General features: G+C 36.5%; 1 protein-coding gene across 13 annotated transcripts in view; it reads right to left on the reverse strand.

Moving 5' to 3' along the window:
* The window catches only part of RPS6KC1 (ribosomal protein S6 kinase C1), a 319037-nt gene that overhangs the window by 270767 nt on the left and 24982 nt on the right, over positions 1-23288 (reverse strand). For 12 of the 13 annotated variants that reach the window (XM_081824820.1, XM_081824821.1, XM_031037563.2 and 9 more), the window contains exons 4-5: positions 13576-13691; positions 666-759 (exon numbers count right to left, since the gene is read on the reverse strand). In XM_081824820.1, coding sequence (XP_081680946.1) covers positions 666-759; positions 13576-13691 — 210 coding nt within the window. Of the gene's footprint in view, positions 1-665; positions 760-13575; positions 13692-23288 lie in introns of those variants that run through there. The other variant, XM_081824824.1, reaches the window with a different exon arrangement.

Raw genomic sequence — 23288 nt, forward strand, 5'->3', positions numbered from 1 at the left:
CCCTCCCTCCCTGTCTCCAAATCTCTTTTTCTTAATTCCAAATTCTTCCCTGGAAGAAAACTAGCTAAGGAAATTTAAAGACAAAAATGTATGTATTTTAAATCTTCATAAAAATTCAAGGATGGCTTAACATAGGAATAAAACAAGGGATTAAGCATTCTTGAATTAAAGTGATTATAATTTCAAAAACTGCTTTGGTTCAGACTCATGTTATTATAAAACATACTAAAAACATTAAAACTGCCCTAGGTTTATTCTTTCTGGGAACATGACTAAACTTTTAAAGCCAGTCTTAAAATTCATTGTTTAAATATCAGATACTGCTAGATAAACTTTAGCAAAATATTCTTAACGCTAGACAATATGAATTCTGAACATTCATTTATACCACATTTCATCAAATCTAATATGCCATTAATTGTAGGATAAATCATTATTTTATATATCACACTAAGAAAGAAAAAAAGCTGTCAATTAAATGTAAGATATCATCGACCCAGTATCATGTACCCAACATCAGTGATACTAAAATGTTAAGGAAAAAAGTATCTTAGAATTGGTGAAATACTCTCAAATTCCTATAGCCATCTATTCTTTTGCAATTCAAATATGATTTATAGTCTGCAATCAAAACCATGAAATGAAAAAAATTCAAAATGTCCTACCTTCTGTACTACACTCAGGAAAGCTATCAACGAGGGAATCTGAATAAGCTTCAGCAGGACCAATCAATTCAGAACCATCATTAATTATTCCACCCTAAAAAGAGGAGAGTAATTGTGTTTCACTGTTAATAAGAGTATTTTAAAAATGAGTAATAAATGAACAATAGTTACTCAACATTACAGAAACTATGCATCTGTTAAACTAGATAATAGTTGCTTTTAAAAAAAATCAATAGGAATATCAGTATTGATTCATCAATTGTAACAAACGTACCACACCAATGCAAGGTGTTAATAATAGGGGGAATCTCTGTGAAGGGAAAAGGGGATATACAGGAAGACACTATACTTTCCTTTTTTTATTTTTTAAGATTTATTTATTTAAGAAAGGACAGAGAGAGAGCGCACACGCACACACACACAGGGGGAAGGGGCAGAGGGAGAGAGAAACTTAAGCAGACTCTGCACTGAGTGCAGAGCCCGACATGGGGCTCAATCTCATGACCCTGAGATCATGACCTGAGCTGCAATCATGAGTCAGAAGCTTAACCAACTGTGCCACCCAGGCGCCCCTGAAAGCACTATACTTTCTGCACAATTTTTCTGTAAACTAAACTGCTCTAAAAAATAATCTATTATTATAGGGCGCCTGGGTGGCTCAGATGGTTAAGCGTCTGCCTTCGGCTCAGGTCATGATCCCAGGGTCCTGGGATCGAGTCCCACATCGGGCTCCCGGCTCAGCGGGGAGCCTGCTTCTCCCTCTGACCCTCTCCCCTCTCATGCTGTTTCTCTCTCGCTCGCTCTCTAAAAAATAAATAAATAAAATCTTTTAAAAAATAAATAAATAAAAATAATCTATTATTAAAATCTATTTTTAGCCTATTAACATTCAAAAGGAATATTATGTTTATAACATCATGTGGCTTCTTATAAAAGCATATTTTTTAAAAAATCTATCAAAAATACTCATTTAAAAAATGCAAGGAAAAAAAAACCACCCACCAACTAAAGACTATTGCTTAGTATCCTTAGTGACTGGTCATTCTAATTAGTGATAAATGATGGGACTCCATTAGAAGTCCTTTAATTTTATCAAATTAAAAACTACAATATATCACACAGAACCTCAGTGATTCCAGAAGTACCTTAAATGTGAAAAACACTTAGACATAATAATGTATGTGAAACTAAACAAATTTAAGACATTTGTATTATTTTTAATAAATACAAAATTGATTTCTCCGGCTGGCCATTATTTTAATTCTGTATTTAGGTTTGCAAATTCAACCCCCAAAAGGCTGTTTTCTCTTACTCTATGTGCAACTACAGAATGGTACTTATCAGGTAAGTGGTGGTGGTGTGATTTTGTGCTGTGGGTTCATGGACTGCTCCAAACATCAACATAAGGGCTTATAATCCTTAAATAATTATAACTAAAAGAATAGCTCTTCTGCTCCTTAACATCTTTCCTTCTACCTTCCACCAATAGTTCCATGCCCCCAAACACAATACCAGGATAGCAAAACCCAAGAGAAACACAAGACCCCTATTTCGTCTCTCCTTCAGCATAAAGAACTCAACAACTCTCTTTAACATAATCAAAAGTCTCCCTGCCCACTTATCTTTAAGAAAGAGAAATTTTAAATGGTCCCTCTCAAATTACCAACTTTTACTTCCCAGAGTGTTAAGTGAACTGAAACTTTAAAACAATTATTCTCTTTATTATTATTTTTTTTAATCAGAGAGAGAGAGAATGTGCATAAGCAGGGGGAGTGGCAGGCAGAGGGAGATGGAGGCTCCCCACTGAGCAAGGAGTCTGATGCAGGACTTGATCCCAGGACCTCAGGATCAGGACCTGAGCAGGAAGGCAGTCACTTAACTGTCTGAGCCACCCACAATTATTCTCTTTAGAGGCAAGAATTTATACTACTTTGTTCTATTTGTTTATTAAAATATTCAAATCACATTTGAGTTTTTCTCTAAAAAAGAAGAGTATCTATTTCAGACTAAGCCATCCAAACCAAATCTTAAGAAAAAATGCAAATATTCTTGAGAATTTTAATAGACAAATCTGATTTTATTTATAATCTCACTTAACAGGAAGTGCCTTTCAACTATAAACTACCTCTTGAACCATGAGGTGTGTGACTTTAAGTTACCTATCTATGAAATGGAAATATTATCTATAACTCATAAGTTGTTAGGACTAAAAGATTTCATACATGTAGAGTGTTTAGAACAACATAAGCATGCAATAAATGTTTATTTGTTAATAATATTAGCTGATGTAACATCTGTTTACAAGATAAAATAAAAAAATACTAAAGAATGCAAAAAATGTTTTAGCTCAGAATCCCAGAGAAATTTTATTTACCTAATTTAACAAATGATATTATACAAAATAATACAGACTAAATCTTTAATTAAACAAAATAATAAAAACTGTACCATAGGAACTCGAGGGAAGTAGTGGAAAAATATGCCACAATTCTATTTTAATCTCTATTAATTGCTGTTTTGATCATTTTGATCTCTAGACCAAAAACATGAACCATTTGGTGTTCTTCACTACGCAGTAGACAGAAACTCTTATTACACAGCATCTCAAAGTTTTTTGTTAATGAAATGTCAATCTGGAGGGTGAAGGGAGTTCAGGTATGATGGAATAAGTAAATTAGCAAATGCTCTCCCCAAAAGGCAATAACTACAGAAAACTGTCAGGGACCATTTCAGGGCTCTGGAAATTGACCAAAAACATAAAACAAATGAAGAAGTGGTTACCATAAAACCACAGGTAAGAACTGTGGGAGTCTGTGGCATTCTTGCCTGGGGTTACTCCCACCTTCCGTCCCAGCTGGGTTGCCATGGTAATTATACAAGGGCAAGGCAAGCTTTGAAATTCAGCAGATTCACTTGCAGAGGAGGCTGGCATGATCTGGACTGAAGCACAGAAAAAGTCCACCCCAAACAGTATTATCAGTAATAGTAGTGATCCCAGTGCCAACACACAGTGGCTCAGCAAACACGAAGTTGCGGCAAGCAAAGAACCAGCATATCAGGCAAACATTTCGCAGGGAGATACAGAAAATACACAGCCATATGGGTTCTTAATATGCTCTCTACCCATCCATGCAGAAGAGACTAGAGAGAAATCGAGCTATCTACAAATCCCTGGCAAACCATGATGATGCACACACACAGAGGAAATCCAAGAGATCCTAGAGGAAAGCAAAAGCCAGGGCAAACTTAAAAACTGCTTGAACTTTGAAAATACACCAAGAATCATCAGCATGTGGAAGAAGCATATAATGGAACAAAGTGTTTAAATGCAAGCAAAGACCAATCACTGGCTGACGACTAACTCAGGCTGATACAGGACTAATCCCTAATTAGCCAGGTTTAAAAATACAATAAAAATTAAAAATTGAGCAGAGATATCAGCAATCACTGCCCATTAAACAGACTCTACAGATTCAGTACAGACACTTTACTAAACACACTAACAAAACAATACTAACAACCCTCAGGGCAAAAATCAGAACTCCGATCTACTATATTATCCAAAACTTCTAGTTTTCAACAAAAAAAATCATGAGACATACAAAGAAATAAGAAAGTGTGTGCTCCATACATGGGGGATGGGGAAGGGAAGAAATCAATAGGCACTAACTCTGAGGGGGCAAAGATACTGGACTTAAAAGGCCAAGACTTCAAAGCAGCTATTTATAAATATGTTAAATAACTGAAGGAAGTCGTGATTAAAGAATTTTTTAAAGTATGATGTCTATGACTCATGAAATAGCAAATATAAATATATACAAATTATAAAAAAGAACCAAATGAAACACTATTCGTAAGCGCCAAAAGTGGAGATAATTCAAATGTCTGTCAATTGATTCATAGATAAACAAAATGTGGCATACTCATATCCACTTAATGGAATATTACTTAGCCATAAAAAGGAATGAAGCACTGACCCATGCTACAACATGGATGAACCTTGAAAACATTAAGCTAGGTGAAAGAAGCCAGATGCAAAAGGCCACATATTGTATGATTCCATTCATGTCATGTCCAGAATAAGCAAATCCATCAAGACAGAAAATAGATTAGGGGTTGCTAGGAGTTAGGGCAAGTGGGGAAGGAAGAGTAAGTGCTAATGGGCACAAGATTTCTTTATGGGGTGATGAATATGTTCTGGAATTAGACAATGATAAGGTGGCATAACCCTGTGAATATACTAAACACTACTAAACTTTGTACTTCAAAATGGTGAATTTTATGTCACGTGAATCTCAATTTTAAAAACAGAACCGATGGAAATCATAAGTTGAAAAGCATAGTAACAAAATTTAACAGATTTGAGAATGATGAATAATAAATGAACTTAAAGATCAATAGAAACTACCCAAAATGAAAATCATAGGAAAAAAAGACCTAATAACCGTAAAGAGAATCAAAGAGCTATAAGGATAATATCAAGCATACCAACTAATATGTACCAGACATGAGTGAGAAAAAAGCTGAAAAAAATATTTGAAAAGATGCAGCAGAAAACTTTCAAACTTTGATGAAAAATAATAATCTACCAATACAAGAAGATAAATTAAACTCCAAGTGGATAAACAGAAAGAGATCTACACCTTGAGTCACACTACTGAAAGACAAAGGCTAAATTCTGAAAGCAGCAACAGAAAAAGACTTCTATACCAGAACTACAGTAAAAGTAACAACTTCTCATAAAGAACAATGAAAACCAAAAGGCACTGAAATGATAAATTCAAAATGCTAAAAGAAACAATTAATCAATAATTCTACATATCCAGAAAAACTATTCTTTAAAAATGAAGGGCAGGGGCACCTGGGTGGCTCAGTCGTTACGTGTCTGCCTTCGGCTCAGGTCATGATCCCGGGGTCCTGGGATTGAGCCCTGCATCGGGCTCCCTGCTCAGTGGGAAGCCTGCTTCCCCCTCTCCCACTTCCCCTGCTTGTGTTCCCTCTCTCGCTGTCTCTCTCTCTCTGTCAAATAAATAAATAAAATCTTTAAAAATAAATAAATTAAATAAATAAATAAATAAAATAAAAATGAAGGGCAAACAAAAACACTTCCAAAGACTAAGAAAATCTATTGCTAGTAAACCCGCCTTACACACACACAAAAAGACACCAGAGGAAATCCGTCAAGCTGACAACATACGGTAACAAATAAAGAACACCAAAAAAAGGTAAATATGAGGGTAAATATAAAAGACTATATAAATATATGTTCTTCTCTTTTATTCTCCTTAATTTGAAAAGACATCAAATCATTAACACTATATTGTTGAGTTTATAATACATTTGAGATATACATATAACACAAAAAAGGAGTGAATAGAGCTTTATGGAGCAAACTTTCTATATTTTACTGGAATTAAGTTAATATTAATCTCAAGTAAATTGTCATAAATTAAAATGCATTATTTTAATCCCTAGAGCAACCATTAAGAATATAACTTAAGGAATACCTGGGTGGCTCACTCAGTTAAGTATCCAACTCCTGATTTCGGCTCAGCTCATGATCTCAGGGTAGTGAGATCCAGCCCTGCATCACGCTTTGCCCTAAGCAGGGAGCCTGCTTAAAGTTCTTTCTCTCCCTCTCCCTCGGCCCCTCCCCCCACTCCTGGCTTGCTCACTCTCCCAAGTGCTCTCTCTAAAATAAATACATCTTTAAAATATATATATATAGGGGCACCTGGGTGGCTCAGTCGGTTAAGTGGCTGCCTTCGGCTCGGGTCATGATCCTGGGGTCCTGGGATCGAGCCCCATGTCCAGCTTCCTGCTCAGCGGAGAGCCTGCTTCTCCCTCTCCCTCTGCCTGCCACTCTGCCTACCTGTGCTCTCTATCTCTCTGTCAAATAAATAAATAAAATCTTTAAAATATATATATATATATATATATACATATATTAAAAAAATAAAAGGGAAATTTCAATAGTACAATAAAAAATATTTAACACAAAGGATGACATAAAGGAGAAACAAAAGAACAAAAAATATATGAAATATATAACATATAACAAAATGGTATATTTAAATATAAAAGAACTAAATATGTCAATCAATGACAGCAATTTTGAGACTGGACCAAAAAAAAAGATCAAACTATATACTGCATGTAAGAGATACCCTTTAGATTCAATAACACTAATAGGTTGAAAGCAAAAGACTGAAAAGAAAGCGGCAACCCTCTCGGGTCCCCTCCCTCCTTCCGAGCTTTGTGCTATCACTTTGCTATCACTCAATAAACCTTGCTTTGCTGCCCCCTCCGACAAGAAAAAAAAAAAAGAATGAAAAGAAAGGTTCCATGCAAAAAGAGACCTAGAGTATTCTTTACTAAATAGTGTATATTAAAATCATACAAAATAGACATTAAGACAATAAATACTACTCAGGTCAAGGACGGCCAATTCCTAAGGCTAAGAAAATCAACTTATCAGGAAGCTATACCCACTATAAATACACATGCACATGACAACAGAGCCCCAAAATAAATAAACAGTAAGTGAAAGGACAAATAGAAAATTCAACAATAACAACTGGAGGCTTCAATACCTCACTCTCAATAACTGATAGAACTAAACAGAAAATCAGCAAAGATACAGAAGACTTAAACATCACTAACAACTAACTGGAACTAACTAAAATTTACATAAAATTCCACCTGACAACAGAATATATATTCCTTTCAAGCACACATGGAATATTCTCCAGGACAGGTCATATGCTAAGAAATAAATCAGGTCTCAATAAATTTAAGAGAACTGAAATCATATAACACATGTTTTCTGACCATGACCACAAGAAAACTAGAAATCAACAATAAAAGAAACTTTAGGAAATCAACAAATATTTGGAAATTAAAGAACATTTTTCTAAATAACCAATGGGTCAACAGAAAAATCACAAAAAGAAATAAAAAAATGCACTGAACTGAATAAAAATGGAAACAAAGCATAAAAAGTTATAGGATGAGGTTCAAGCAGTGCTAAAAGGAAAATTTATAGTTGTAAATGCCTATGTTAGATAAGAAGAAATATCTCAAATCAGTAATCTAAGCTTTCACTTTAAGGAATTAAAAAATTAGATAAACAGCAAAGCAAATCCAGAGCAAGCAAAAGGAATGAAATAAAGTTTAGAGTAGAAATCAATAAAATGAAATAGGGAAAAATGAAAGAGGAAATACAGAAAAATCAACAAAACCAGGTTAGTCGTCTTTTTTTAAGATTTACTTGACACAGAGAAAGAGAGAACAAGCAGGGGTAGAGGAATAAGCAGACTCCCCCGCCCCCGAGCAATGGAGCCTGATGTGGGGCTCTAACCCAGGACCCTGAGATCATGATCTGGGCCAAAGTCAGACGCTTAACCGACTGAGCCACCCAAGCACCCCAACCAACCCCAAAGGTTAGTCTTTTGAGAAAATCAGCAATATCAAACTTTTAGCTAGACTGACCAAGAAAAAAAAAAACACGATACATACAAATTACCAAAATCAAGAATGGAAGAAGGGACATCACTACCATTCCTGTAGAAATCAAAGACATTATAAGGAAATACTATGAATAATTTATGCTAACAAATTATACAATTTAGATGAAAACTCCTGGGAAGGAACAAATTACCAAAGCTGATTCAAGAAGAAAGAGAATATCATAATAAACCTGTAACAAGTAAATAAATTGAATTAAGATTTGAAATCCTCCCAGACCAATTCTAATACTAGATATATACCTAAGAGAAATGAAAAGATATGTCCACACGAAAAACTTATATGCCAATATTTATAACAGCATCATTAGTAATAGCCAAAAGGGAGAGACAACCCAAATGTGCTCAACTGATGAATGGATAAACAAAACGCAGTATATCCACGGATCCATACAAAGGAATACTATATAGCCACAAAAAAGAATGAAGTATTGCTATATGCTACAACATGGATTAAACCTTTAAAACATAATGCTAAGAGAAAGAACACAATTCTGTTCACAAAGGCATCAAAAGAATAAAATGCATAGAATAATTTTAACAAAAGAAGTGCCACACTTATACACTGAAAATTGCAAAACACTGCTGAGACTAATTAAATAAATGGAGAGCCATTTCATGTTCATGGATTGGAAGACAATATTGTTAAGAAACAATTTTCCCCAAATTGAACTACAGATTTAATATATTTCCAATCAAAATTCCATCAGAATTTTTTGTTTATATGGACAAGCTGATGCTAAAAATTTTTATGGAAATTCAAAGGACTCAAAATTGCCATAACAATTCTGAAAAAGGATGACTAAATGGGACAACTTACACTATCTGATTTCAAAACTTATTATAAAGCTAAAATAATCAAGAAAATACAGTTTTGTTATAAGAACAGGCACACAGATCAATAGAACACAACAAAAGTCAAGAAATAAACCATTACATTTACATTCAATTCATTTCTGAACAACAATGCCAAAGTAATTCAATGGTGGAAAAGACAGCCTTTTCAACAAATAGTGCTGGGACTATTGGATATTCATGTGCCAAAAGATGAATTTAGGCTGTTACCTCACAGGGTATACAAAAATTAACTATGGATCATAGACCTAAATGTTAAGACCAAAACTTGTAGAAAAGAACACCGGAGACTTTGGGTTAATCTAGGAGTTCTTGGATACGACAAAAAAAAAAGTATGATTCAAAACAAGAAAAAAATGGATAAATTAGACTTCATCAAAACTAAAAACTTTTGGGGCACCTGGGTGGCTCAGTCGGTTAAGCCTCTGCCTTCGGCTCAGGTCATGATCCTGGGATCGAGCCCCGCATCGGGCTCCCTGCTTGGCGGGAAGCCTGCTTCTCCCACTCCCACTCTCCCTGCTTGTGTTCCTGCTCTCGCTATCTCTCTCTGTCAGATAAATAAATAAAATCTTAAGAAAAAAAAAACAACTTTTGTACTTCCAATGACACCATTAAGAACATGGACAAGCCACAGATTGGGAGAAAAATATTTGCAAAACATATGTGATAAAGGACTTGTATCCAGAATATATTCAGAACTCTTACAACTCAATAATAAGACAACCCAACCAGAACTGGACAGATTTTAACAAACATTTCACCAAAGTATATGAATACGCACATGAAAACAAGCTCAACATCATTAGCCATTAGGAAATGGAAATTAATTATACTATAGTGAGATATCACTAAACACATACTAGAACAGCTATAAATTGAATTCTTACACAACTGGTGAAATTGTGTAAGAAACAGAGCCTTCATACATTACTGGGTAATGTAAAACAGTAGAGTCACTTTAAAGAACAGTTTCTTAAAAACATAAACTTACCATAACACCCAGCAATTCCACTCCTCAGAATCTACCCAAAAGAAATGAAAACATATATCTACACATAGATTTGTACACAAAAATTTGTTGGCAACAGTACTGGACAAAGGGTCAAAAAACTGAAAACAATCCAAATGTCCATCATTTTGTCAATGGATAAACAACATGCAGTATAATCTATGTAAGAGAATACTATTCAGCAACATAAAGGAATAGAATACTGATACATGATAAAATACATACATATATACATACATAACCAGCAAAGAAGATGGCATGGAAATGCACAGATGAAAAAAATTTGGCAATATACTGATAATTTTTTAAGAGGAGTAATGAGTAATGGAGGCTCATTATAGTATTCCTTCTACTCTTGTGTATGTTAAAAAAAATCAAATCAACTGGCAAGGTAGTCATTTGCATGTGGTATCTATCTTCAGTGATCCCCCCCAAAACAAACAAACACACAAACAAAAAAACCAAAACCTCTGTTATTGTAGCACATCCTCTGACCCGGCTACCCAAAAACCTCACCTCCATACCTTCATCCACAGTGAGAACTAGAAAGCTAAAAGAGTCACCTACCCAGACTTCTCTGAAGCTAAGGACAGTCCTGTGACCCAGTTCTGGTCTATAAGATGTAAGAAGGACTACCTCTAGGTGGAATTTCTAGGAAAGCTTTTCAAAAATGGCATGCATTCACTCATTCATTTATCAGTCCTTTTCCTTTCACACCCCAAACCAGGAACCTAAGGCTTTGATGACATCATTGAGCTCTGTACCAACCCTGTTCTATCTTCCTCACTCAGCTTCTCGTTGTATGAGACAAACCCCTTTCTTACTTAAGCTAATATGGTAAGCTTTTTTGTTTCTTGCTTGCAGCTAAATAACCCTCAAGGATCCTGTTTACTGGGGCACCCGGGTGGCTCAGTTGGTTAAGCGACTGCCTTCGGTTCAGGTCATGATCTCAGGGTCCTGGGATCGAGCCCCGCATCAGGCTCCCTGCTCGGCGGGAAGCCTGCTTCTCCCTCTCCCACTCCCCCTGCTTGTGTTCCCTCTCTCACTGTCTCTCTCTCTGTCAAATAAATAAATAAAATCTTTAAAAAAAAAAAAAAAAAGGATCCTGTTTACTTATCTTTATTTAGAGGCTGACTACCACTGCTGTGATATTACCAAGTCAGTGTCTCTCTCCGGCCCAGCACACTACTTAAGGTATTTCTAATATATTTTCTAAGATTAGCCTGACTTCCCTTAAAGTGCCCAATGTCTGCTTTCTTCTCTTCTATCTCTCATTTCACAAAGCCTAAAAAGTGTCATTCAGCAGCAGTTACAATCAGGAATTCCCAGGTCCAAAAGAAGAATGAACAGGTAACTTGTATTTAAATTGTTCAAAGTTGGGGACGCCTGGGTGGCACACTGAGTTAAGCATCGGATTCTTGGTTTCAGCTCAGGTAGTGATCTCAGGGTCGTCAGATCGAGCCCCATGTCAGGCTCCACATTCCAGTGCACTGTCTGCTTAGGGCTGTCTCTCCCTCTCCCTCTGCCCCTCCCACCCACCCTGTACACATGCGCTACCCCTCTCTCAAATAAAGAAACAAATCGATAAAAATAGGTAAATAAATTGTTCAAAGTCTAAGATCTGATTTCTATATTTCTAGACTGATTTTTTTTTTAAGACCTTGGCATGTGTTAACTTGCATGACTGCATTTCACAATTTCTATAAAGCCACATCCTTCTTGCTTAATAATGCTGCCTTTTTAAGATTTATTTATTTGAGGGAGAGCACGTACATGTGTGTGAGAGAGAGTAGGGGGAGGGACAGAGGGAGAGAGAGCATCTCAAGCAGATTCCCCATTGAGCACAGAGCTCAATGGGGAGCTCGATCTCATGACTCAAGAGATCATGATCTGAGCTGAAATCAAGTCAGATGCTTAACCAACTGAGACACCCAGGCACCCCTAATGCTGCCTTTTTTCTATAAGCATAGACCGCTTGCCACATAGATAGAGCTGTAAACCAAGAATAACAAAGAACAAATACTGTATCAACTTGATTTGACCTTTTATCCTAAAGATCTGCAGTATGCCACAGCAGAGCCACATTCATCATCTCAGCCTGGTTTACATAGTAATGAAAAATTAAGCGATAAAGTCAATTATTAGAAATCTCACTGGTACTACAAACTTTTCTATTACTATTTGCATTTCTATTAGTGTAAAGTCATAAATTTATAATATCTTTCAAAAGATCAACTTTCTTCAGTAAGTTAAAATAGGTCATAAAAAATAATTTCCTTTTGTAGATCCACTGGCATCAGGAAAATTAAAAATCGCAATACTCATATACTATTCATATACTTCATATGTTCTAACAATTACATTTATACAAATGAGTAGATGTTTAAAGAAAGGAAGTATGGCCCAATCGCCTAGCTTTTTTCTAGAAGTCTAAAGGCAATAGAAAATTGTGGTCAATAAAGACACTGATACCAACTAACAACCTGCACAAGCTCAATACAAAATAAATTAGAAAATTATTATTTAAAACAATAAAGAACCCTGGGGCACCTGGGTGGCTCAGTTGGTTAAGTGTCTGATTCTTGATTTCAGCCTAGGTCATGATCTCAGGGTCATGAGATGGAGCCCTGCGTCAAGCTCCATGCTGGGTGTGGAGTCGGCTTGGGGTTCTCCCTCTCTCTCTCCCTCTGCTCCCCCCAACCCCTGCAGGCACTCTCTCTTTAAATAAATAAATAAATCTTAAAAATAAAATTATAAAAAGCTCAGAATGAAAACATTTCATGTCAAGAAACAGAAAACATGGGGCGCCTCGGTGGCTCAGTTGTTAAGTGTCTCCCTTCAGCTCAGGTCATGATCCCAGGGTCCTGGGATCAAGCCCCGCATCGGGCCCCCTGCTCCGCGGGAAGCCTGCTTCTCCCTCTCCCACTCCCCCTGCTTGTGTTCCCTCTCTCGCTGTGTCTCTTTCAAATAAATAAATAAAAATCTTTAAAAAAAAAAAAAAAAGGAACAGAAAACATTAATATCCAATGATTCTGGTCACATAATTTGTACTAGCCTACCTCTCTAAAATTACATCATGATTATTTTTGCTCTATCTCTTACACAAATTAGTACAATTATAACAAAGTGAATATGAACTTAGAATGGTTTCTATCCCCAAAAGTCTACCACTGAAAGACACCTCAAAAAGTGAAGGCAACAACTAAAATTTCATGATACTTAAATTTTTTCTAATGTACTTCAATTATGATGGAGTGAACAAGATAATCCTAAGCCTTTTGCATCAACTTTTTAAAAACTATGAATCAAAAATCATATACATTTCTACACTAAAAACAGAAGATATGTCAAAGACATTGTTGTTTAGCAACCAACTTCTACTTATTTTAGTGAATAATGAAATTCAATAGTAAATGACATTTTCTGTTAAAAAATAAAACAACTTGAATCCCGCTTTACTACAAATTAGAAAACAAAAATATTTAATGAAGTACAAAATATTTCAGAAAGACTATCAAACCTTGAAAAAATCTTCAAGTTGTTTACTGTTATAAAGAACAGGGATATTGGCAGAGAACTGTAGCAAATCTTCAGCACACTGTCTTCTCTCTTCAATAACAGTTTCATCAAATCGTCCTAGAATCAAAGAAGAACCAAGACTTAAGGAAGGAAGGAAGGTTTATGGGAGTTTACGTTCACAGCTCAGAAAGCAGCAGCAGGCCTATCACTGCCTTACTACACAGTCCTCTAAAGTCAAGTCTGCACTATCGGAATCAGCGTACTCTCCCCCAAAAAAGACCATAGTGTTTCTGATACAAGAGACAGAGGTGTGAACTGATAAATCAATGGTGCAGCCCTACTCGAAGGCCTGTCTGTGTAAGAAACGTTAACATTTAAGAAGCTGGTGATTTGAAACTCAAGCTAAAAAGAGAATTCTAAAGAACTCAAATGGTTTTCCATAGTAATTTAATACTGTAATTACTCATATAATTTTCCCTTTCCCACTCTTTTTGATTTATAAAGGAGCTGAAGAGAGGAAATTATGAGAACATCTGTATATCAGTGGGGTCAAAAACCTCAGCTTGAAGCCAAAAAGCTTTGAAGCCAAACTCCACATGTGCTGCTGTCAGCGTACGTGACAGCATGCGTGTGAGAAAAAAGATGGTGCGCAGAGCACCAGCGAGCTCTGATTTACAAGGTGATCGAAAGGTGGTTTTCAGAGAATTTTTTTAATGCTATATACAATTTGAATGCTGATAAGGCTTTTTTTTTTTAAAGATTTTATTTATTTATTTGACAGAGACAGAGACAGCGAGAGCAGGAACACAAGCAGGGGGAGCGGCAGGCAGAGGGAGAAGCAGGCTTCCCGCTGAGCGGGGAGCCCGATGCGGGGCTCGATCCCAGGCCCCTGGGATCATGACCCGAGCCGAAGGCAGACGCTTAACGACTGAGCCACCCAGGCGCCCCCTGACATTTTAAACATTTTAGACATTTTAAAATACGATCATTTTGTACTCCTCTTAGATCAGATTCCTGGTCGGCATTTGTCTCATGCCATGTAGCACACCAACTGCAATCCACGCTTCAAAAATGCAAAATCAAAAGAGGAGCATCATCCCATAAACATTTTAAGCGGCTTTGCAAAATGTCAAAAGAAAACTGAGGCACAAAGAGATTCCTAGTTATATAACCCAGAACAAGAATTCGAAACTGAACCACTAAAAACTCTCAGCTCAATGTGTCTCATGCTTATGGTGAAGTACCTACTTCATGAAAACTAAAAGAAATGGTTTTAGAGTTAGACCTGGTGTAAATCCTAGCTCTATCATTCACCAGCTATGAAATGTTAGGTAATTTCTTCATTTGTAAAATGGAGAAAATGAACAATGTACTTAAGACTCCCAGTTCCATGACAGGCACATAGTTAACACTTAATAAATTAATCATGATGCCTTTGAATGTTCAAGTGTCATTACAGTGTCTAGCATACAGAGCATGCTAATTAATTCATACCTAACTATAAGAGTGGATGGTGGAAATTTAGAAAAATTTTCAAAAAGAACAGTCTTAACAGTGGAACATTCTTAGAAAATAGTCATCTTGGGCGCCTGGGTGGCTCAGTTGGTTAAGCGACTGCCTTCGGCTCAGGTCATGATCCTGGAGTCCCGGGATCGAGTCCCGCATCAGGCTCCCTGCTCAGCAGGGAGTCTGCTTCTCCCTCTGATCCTCCTCCCTCTCATGCTCTCTGTCTCTCTCTCTCATTGTCTCTCTCGCAAATAAATAAAATCTTAAAAAAAAAATTTAAAAAAAAGAAAATAGTCATCTTTCATTAATAAAAAATCTTAACAGTGGTCCATAAACAACCTATTCGGCTTAATGGATGGGTTCCAGAGACAACAGTCCTACAAAATTCCATGCATGTGTCCACAGGTACCTTTTTCTAGGGAACAAGTCTGTAACTTTTACCAGCATCATCAAAGAGCCTGGGGCCCAGTAAAGGTTAACAGGCCAGAGGCAGTCAATTAGAGGATCCCTAACATTCAGGACACTGCTTTATTTATACGTAACAAGCTGCCAGTTGCTAGCCCAGTGTCTGTTTTCACCTTCTTCCTTAGTAAAATAATGCCCAATTTCTAACTGTGGACAAGGCAACCCAGAGAAAAAAAACACTACATTCCCAGCTTGCCTTGCAGTTACATGTGGACATGGACTACGGTCTTGCCAAAAACATAAAAACAAAAGTTACATTGTAGCTTCCTAGAAATCTCTTTAAGAGATAGCCTTTTTGGGGCACCTGGGTGGCTTAGTTGGTTAAGCATCTGCCTTCGGCTCAGGTCATGATCCCAGGGTCCTGGGATGGAGCCCCACGTCAGGCTCCCTGCTCAGTCAGCAGGAGCCTGCTTCTCCCTCTCCTCCCCGCTTGTGCTCTCTCTCGCTATCTCTGTCACTATCTGTCTCTCTCTCTCAAATAAATAAATAAAATCTCTTAAAAAAAAAAAAAAAGAGAGAGAGATAGCCTTTCCTTCTTTCTCCTTGTCCCTTTCCAGGAAGGACTGTGACGTGGGAGGTTAAAATGACAGAGCAACAAGACAGGAGCTTGGATTCCTGATCACTGTGGAGCTGCCCTGCCTGGAGCTACCTTCAGATCTGACACCATGAGAAAGAAATCGACTTCTATCTGGTTTTAAGGTTTATCACAAGAAACCAAGCCTAATACCATTACGCTATTCCATGTTTCTGTGTTCTGTTTTTCTATTATTTCCCAGTTCATATGTAACAATTCAATTTAACTCAATTCTCCCGATGAGAATCTAAAATGATGTGCTAGCTTACCTATCAACATATTATCTGGAAACAAACTTCCAAGCGCCCCTACCTGTAAAGCAAATTTTCTGGACAACAATCTAAGTTATTCAGTCTTGGGAAAAATCCACTGGCCAAACAGGTTAAAATGACAGCTAATGTCCATTATTCCTTCTCTTGTCTAAATAAGAAATTAAGTATACACTGGTACTTATGATTATAGTCCAATATGTTTATCCTTTAAACAAAATTTAATTCCAGTGCCTGTGAGTTAATAATTTTGTGAACATATATAACCTCAACAAAAATCCAGAAAATGCACAAAAAAATCATACTATGTTTCAACCCACAAAATCACCTGATATTATCTTTAAATGCCATTAACTACTTGTTGAGAAATTTTAATGGAAAACTCACTAATATTTAATGACACCCTAAAAAATCTCATTCAGTAGCTAAAACAAATACATATTAATTTGGGAGCTTCAATCCTAAGTATCATCAGTGATTCATCCCACCTCCCTATTAAGCTAGACTAAAATGCTTAAGCAATGAGTACCTCAACTTCTAAAGAGAATAAAACACATCTTTATGCATTTCCATTTCACTAAACTTGGACAAGTGGAGAGGAATTAAAATATTTTTCAGGGCGCCTGGGTGGCTCAGTTGGTTAAGCGACTGCCTTCAGCTCAGGTCATGATCCTGGAGTCCAGGGATCGAGTCCTGCATCAGGCTCCCTGCTCAACGGGGAGCCTGCTTCTCCCTCTGACCCTCCCCCCTCTCATGTGCTCTCTCTCTCTCTCTCTCTCTCTCATTCTCTCTCTCAAATAAATAAAATCTTTAAAAATTTTTTTAAAAATAAAAAAATAAAATAAAATATTTTTCAGAGTGGAGCAAGCACAATCAAAAATTAAGGCTTACGCAGTAAAAGGTTCAATTACACTGAATCCTATCATCAGAACAAGTAGATGAAAGAACATGCTCACTTCTTTGTTCCTAAGATATTTCAGAATAACAACAAAAAAGTAGGATTTGTAGCATAAACAAAAGAGAAGCAGATGAATTTTAATCCATAACTATTAGCCTTAATAGATTTAACAAAGCCACCTAGTTTTAATTAAAAAAAAAAAAAGGTAGCAAGATTCAACAGTCATCCTAATTGTAGTCAACACCCTAGTGGCTATGCTACAGTTGCTAGTCCTTTAGTAGCACCTACACCTTGCTCAAAAGCAGCAACACTGAGAAATCATAAATAGGAACTTCTTTATCACTGCTTTAAGTTTCCATTCACAGGGTCAATGTTTATTTTCCTGTGAACAGAGTAAAAATTATAGCTGATTTACAACAGAAAATGCAAAACATATTTTTCGTAAGATTTCTTGTACAGTATTACATATTATATGCTATATTATTTGTGTGTATGTATCTATACTATATATAAGCCAGCCCCTCACTCCCAATGACCCAACAATATTTTCTTTATTAAAAGCTGTGGGAGGAAAAATTAAATTCAAGCATTCTAATTAAGCTGATAAATCACTGGAAATAAAGTCTCTCTCTCTCTCTGATTTATTAAGCTGCCTTTGGGATTTTTTTTTTTTTTAAGGTAGAACACCCAGATATCAGAGCTTACAACTTTTTTAAAATTTGAATGTCAATGATCAAAAACTGGCTATATGGAACTAAAAGTTGCCCTTGACCAGTAAGAAACTAGCTAGAAAAGCTTGATGCTGATTCTTAATTGAAGCAAAAATTCATTCAGAGTAAAAACAAAGAGAGGCCAAAGTTTTCGGGTGTGAATTCTTTCCAGTCAACAGCACCAAGAACATACCTCTAAATGAACAAGTTAGATTTATTACTCCTTGCAGCTAGGGAAAATGTACATTATTGGGAACCCTGGGGCATTTCACTAAGAGGGTGTGAGAATGAACTTACAGGATTTGGCTTGTGTTAGGTAGTTTTGGGAAAGGTTTAAAGAAATGGGGGCTTTACCCTGGTTCTGCTGCTATTGTGGGGATAATTCTATGGTTCTATGAATTCCATCTAATTCTATGATGCTACAATTTTAATAAATCTTACTATGAGGCAAGATGAATGAAGAGAGGCTAAGGCTGTGATTTATATAAAGAAGTGGCAGTCACTCACGGTGGCCAAGATGAAGATATGCTTGATCATTTTTGTGAGTTTAACAACATTCCTATTTTTGTCTGTGCTCAGACATGATTCCAGAGTGGTCTTGTTTTTGTCTTGATCCAAGGACACAGAGTGGCCTTGTCTAATGTTCCTGTTCTGTGAAACTGCTTACGTTCAACAGGAGAATAACACAGCCTACACGTGAATGCCAGGCCAACTCTAGGAAACACCAAGGTCTAACAAATAGGTAGTGCGAGGCCAGTTCTTTCTTAGCTATCAGGAACTGCTTTTCTCTTTCTCATAGGAAAGCAAAGTGTGATAATAGATCTAACAAAACAAACAAAACAATGATCTAATCCTGAAAAAGCAATCAGACAGGTGGAGACTTTGAATCCTACAAAACTGTCTTATACACTTTAAAAATGTCATTGTCATGAAAGACAAAAAATGCATAAGGAATACTCTAGATTAACCTAGAGGCATGATCCTAGATCCAAAAACAAACAAACCTAAAAAGGACATTTTTAGAACTACTGAGGAAATATGAATACGGACTGCATATTTGATATTATTATTTTATCAGGGTTAAATTTCTTGAGAGTGATATGGAATTGTGATTATAGGGAAAATATGAAGCGCAGGGGTGAAGTGTCACAATATCTGCAACTTATTCTCAAATGGTTCAGAAAGAAACTGAGAGATACATAGAGTTATAAAAAATCCAGCAAATTGTTAACAATCAATGAACCTGGGCCAAAGATATAAAAGTATTTACCACACTATTCTTTTGTGGTGTTTTTCTGTAAACTTAAAAATTTTGCAAATTGGAAAAACATGAGTTAGGTGCTCTACTGGTAAGATGTAAAACTGAAGGGGAAAACAACGAACTCAGCCTAAAAGAAACAGAGAAAACCTCCTAGAAGAGGAGACATTTGAAAAGTCTGCAAGGCTAACAAGAAAATTCACAGTGGAGCAGTGCAACGCTGAATTCGGGGACACAAGAGTATGGTTACCTTAGCGGTAACTGAGCAACAGAGGATAGCTGATGGTAGCGGGTATGTGCTAAGCACTGAGACACACTGCAGATGTAATCCACAGAACAGGAAGGTATTATCCATATCTTAACAATAAGAAAACAGACTCAGATGTTAATTTGCACAAGATCACACTGCTAGTAAATCACGGATAGAGGATTTGGGCCTAAAGCCATCAGATTCCAAAAGGCATGTTCTTTTCACTACCCCACTAGACTAGTAACTACATTTTTGATGGTTGTGTCAATTACAATAGGATTCTCTTTTGTTGCTGAGGTTCATATACTAAAAATGTGAGAGCAGTTAAAAAGATAGATGATGAACCCTCAAGTCCCCCCACACAAGCACAGCTGCAGCCTGCAGGGTTCACTGCAGTTATCAAGTATTACAAATGGACTGTACCATTTACTGAGAGAGACAAACTGCTTACTTATCAAGATTAATAAACTTTCATTCTATTATATGTAAGGATATGGAAAAAAGTTGAAGATAATCCATTAGCAATAGCAATAATAGCTACAAATCTCAACCAATTTAGAAACCACTCCCTTTCACCCAGTGACAAGCTTACTGTTTAAGAAGCTGGGTTGTGTATCTCCCAATATTAAAGTTAAAGATATATGGACACAGTTAAATTCCATAGTATAGAAGGTATAAAATAAAAAATAAAAACATCCCTCCTCCTGCACCCAGAGAAGGTACATACATTATACAAATGTGTGTGGGTATATCTTCACACAATTAATGTATGTCTACTCAAACACAGATGTGAGCTTACTACACCTATTGCTGTGCAACATTTGTTCTTGTGTCTTAAAAATATAGCTTGGAGATCTTACCACACCAGTATATTTCAAAGAGCTAAAGAATTCTATTAATTGGCTAAATTATGGCATATCTATGCAATCAAATAATGAGAAAATTCAGTTTCTGTTCAGTTTTCTTCTATTGAAAATGCTGCAAAGAACACCCATATGTATGTACACTTGTGTGCACACATTTGTTTGTGTATGCATTCTCAAAATGTGATCTGCAGACTGCTGAGGGTCCCCGAGGGCCTTGCAAGGGATCAATAAGGTCAAAACCATTTTCATAATAATACTAAGACAGTAGTTCCGTTTTCCACTGCACTGATACCTGCACTGATCACCTAAAAGCAATGGCAGTAAAAGTGCAAACCTCTTAGCGTGAATCAAGACAATGGCACCAAATTATACTTACTAGTAATCACCATATTTCTGACTGCCATTCACTCATATTAAAAAAAAATTTCAAATGTCAGTTTCACTTCAGAATGTCTTTGATGAAGCAATAAAAATTTTTAACTTTATTAAATTTTGACCCTTGAGACCATTTCTTTTCAAAAGTCTGTGGGAAAAAACTATAGTCATTCAGATTTGAGTGTCTGGCAGAAACTTACTCAAAAAAAAACAAACAAAGTGAGCCCAACAATTCAAGGAAAAGTACCCACTGCATTGTTGTCAGCAATGAAATTCAAGCCATCAAGTTGCTGTGAGCTTGACAGCTTCCCAATACTTAAAATACCTCCTTTAGAGATCTGTGATGATATTTACCATTTTTTGATATTATATAATAAAATAGGTCAACATATGCAAGATCTGCATAACTTGGGGAATGAATATTTTTCACATGACCAATGCATGATCTTATAAGCTCATGCATACGTAAAAAAAATCCATTCAAATTTAAGACAGACTAATGAATTTTTTTTTTTTTAAAGATTTTATTTATTTATTTGATAGAGAGATAGAGAGCACCAGTAGGCAGAGTGGCAGGCAGAGGGAGAGGGAGAAGAAGGCTCTCCAATGAGCAGGGAGCCAGATGCGGGGCTCGATCCCAGGACCCTGGGATCATGACCTGAGCCGAAGGCAGCCGCTTAACCGACTGAGCCACCCAGGCGCCCCAAGACTAATGAATTTTAATAAAACAAAGTACCAAAGCTTTGTTGATAAGATTTCGGATTCCATAATGCAACTAAACTTTTAAGAAATTATCACTTACTAAGTTTTGGTGTATCAAAGATGATTATCTTCAATTGTGTGAAAAGCTATTAAAATACTCCTCCCTACATCATCTCTATAATGCTGAATTTTCTTCATATACTTCAATCAAAACAATCTATCACCACAGACTGGATCCACAAGCAGATATGAAAATCTAGCTGTTTTCTCTTAATCCCAGCATTAGAGACTCACAAATGTAAATTAAAACCACTCTTCTTACAATTATTTTTCATAGAAATGTTAATATGTAATATACTTTTTTTTATTTAATACAATATTATTTTTAAATTTCAAATATGGTAAATGTTAAAAGGTACAACTACAACAACAGTTCTTTGAGATGCTCAATAATATTTAAGAGTGTAAAGGAGACTTCTGAGACTAAAATGTCTAACAATCATTGATAAATATTTCCTATGCAGATGTGAGAACAGATGTGTAGTAAAATTTACTGAAAACAGAATTGTTAGGAAAAGGCATTTTTTTTAAGGAAAAGGTATATTTTAAACTGACCTCCAAAACCTGTGCAAATTTATACTCTTCCTGTTGTGCATCTATATTCCCATACTAAGTAAAATCAAACTTTTTAATTTTTGCCTGGAGATTGACTTTCAATGATATCATTGCCTATAACTACTCTGTCTCTTACATTTTAACTCATTCTTTCTTTTTGTTCAACTTATTTTTTAAGCATTTATATGTTGGGCATGGTCCTACATGCTGAAGATACACCCATAAGTAAGAATAAAGCAGTCTCTAATCACGAAGTCGTGTTAAGGACTAAGAGAGAAAGGGGGAGGAAAAGACAGTTAAGTATGAGGGAGGTCTCTTATTTTTAGAATATAAAAGAACACCTTTTGGTGTGCATTTAGAAGCATGATTCTTAAAATTCCTCAGATTAGGGGCACCGTTGGTTAAGCATCTGCCTTCGGCTCAGGTCCTGATTTCAGGGTCCTGGGATCAAGCCCTGCATCAGGGTCCCCACTCAACGGGGAGTCTGCTTCTCTCTCTCCCTCTGCTTCTCCCCCGACCCCCGCCCTCATGCGTGCGCTAATAAAATCTTTAAAAAAAAAAAAACTCCTCAGATTGGTGAATTTTAATTATTTGCATCTTCATAATTAAAATAGAGTGTCACTGGGGTTAACATCCGAAAGAGAGAAAGAACTCCTACAACTCAACACCAAAAAAACAACAATCCAATTAAAAAGTGGGTAGAGGATCTGAATAAGCATATTTCCAAGGAAGACATACAGATGGCCAACAGACACATGAAAAGATGCTCAACATCACTAATTATTAGGGAACTGCAAATCAAAACCACAATGAGATATCACCCCACATCTGTCAGAATGAGTAGGCTCAAAGAGATAAGAAATAACAAGTGGGGCGCCTGGGTGGCTCAGTTGGTTAAGCGACCGCCTTCGGCTCAGGTCATGATCCTGGAGTCCCTGGATCGAGTCCCGCATCGGGCTCCCTGCTCAGCAGGGAGCCTGCTTCTGCCTCTGACCCTCTCCCCTCTCATGTGCTCTCTCTCTCTCATTCTCTCTGTCTCAAATAAATTTAAAAAATCTAAAAAAAAAAAAAAGAAATAACAAGTGTTGGCAAGGATTTAGAGGAAAGGGAATCCTCTTTTTTTTTTTTTTTTTTTTTTTATTTATTTTGAGAGAGAGAGAATGAGAGACAGAGAGTATGAGAGGGAGGAGGGTCAGAGGGAGAAGCAGACTCCCTGCCGAGCAGGG

This window comes from Leptonychotes weddellii, chromosome 6 (assembly GCF_054177405.1).
Source record: "Leptonychotes weddellii isolate Sample4059 chromosome 6, ASM5417740v2, whole genome shotgun sequence".
Classification (NCBI taxonomy): domain Eukaryota; kingdom Metazoa; phylum Chordata; class Mammalia; order Carnivora; family Phocidae; genus Leptonychotes; species Leptonychotes weddellii.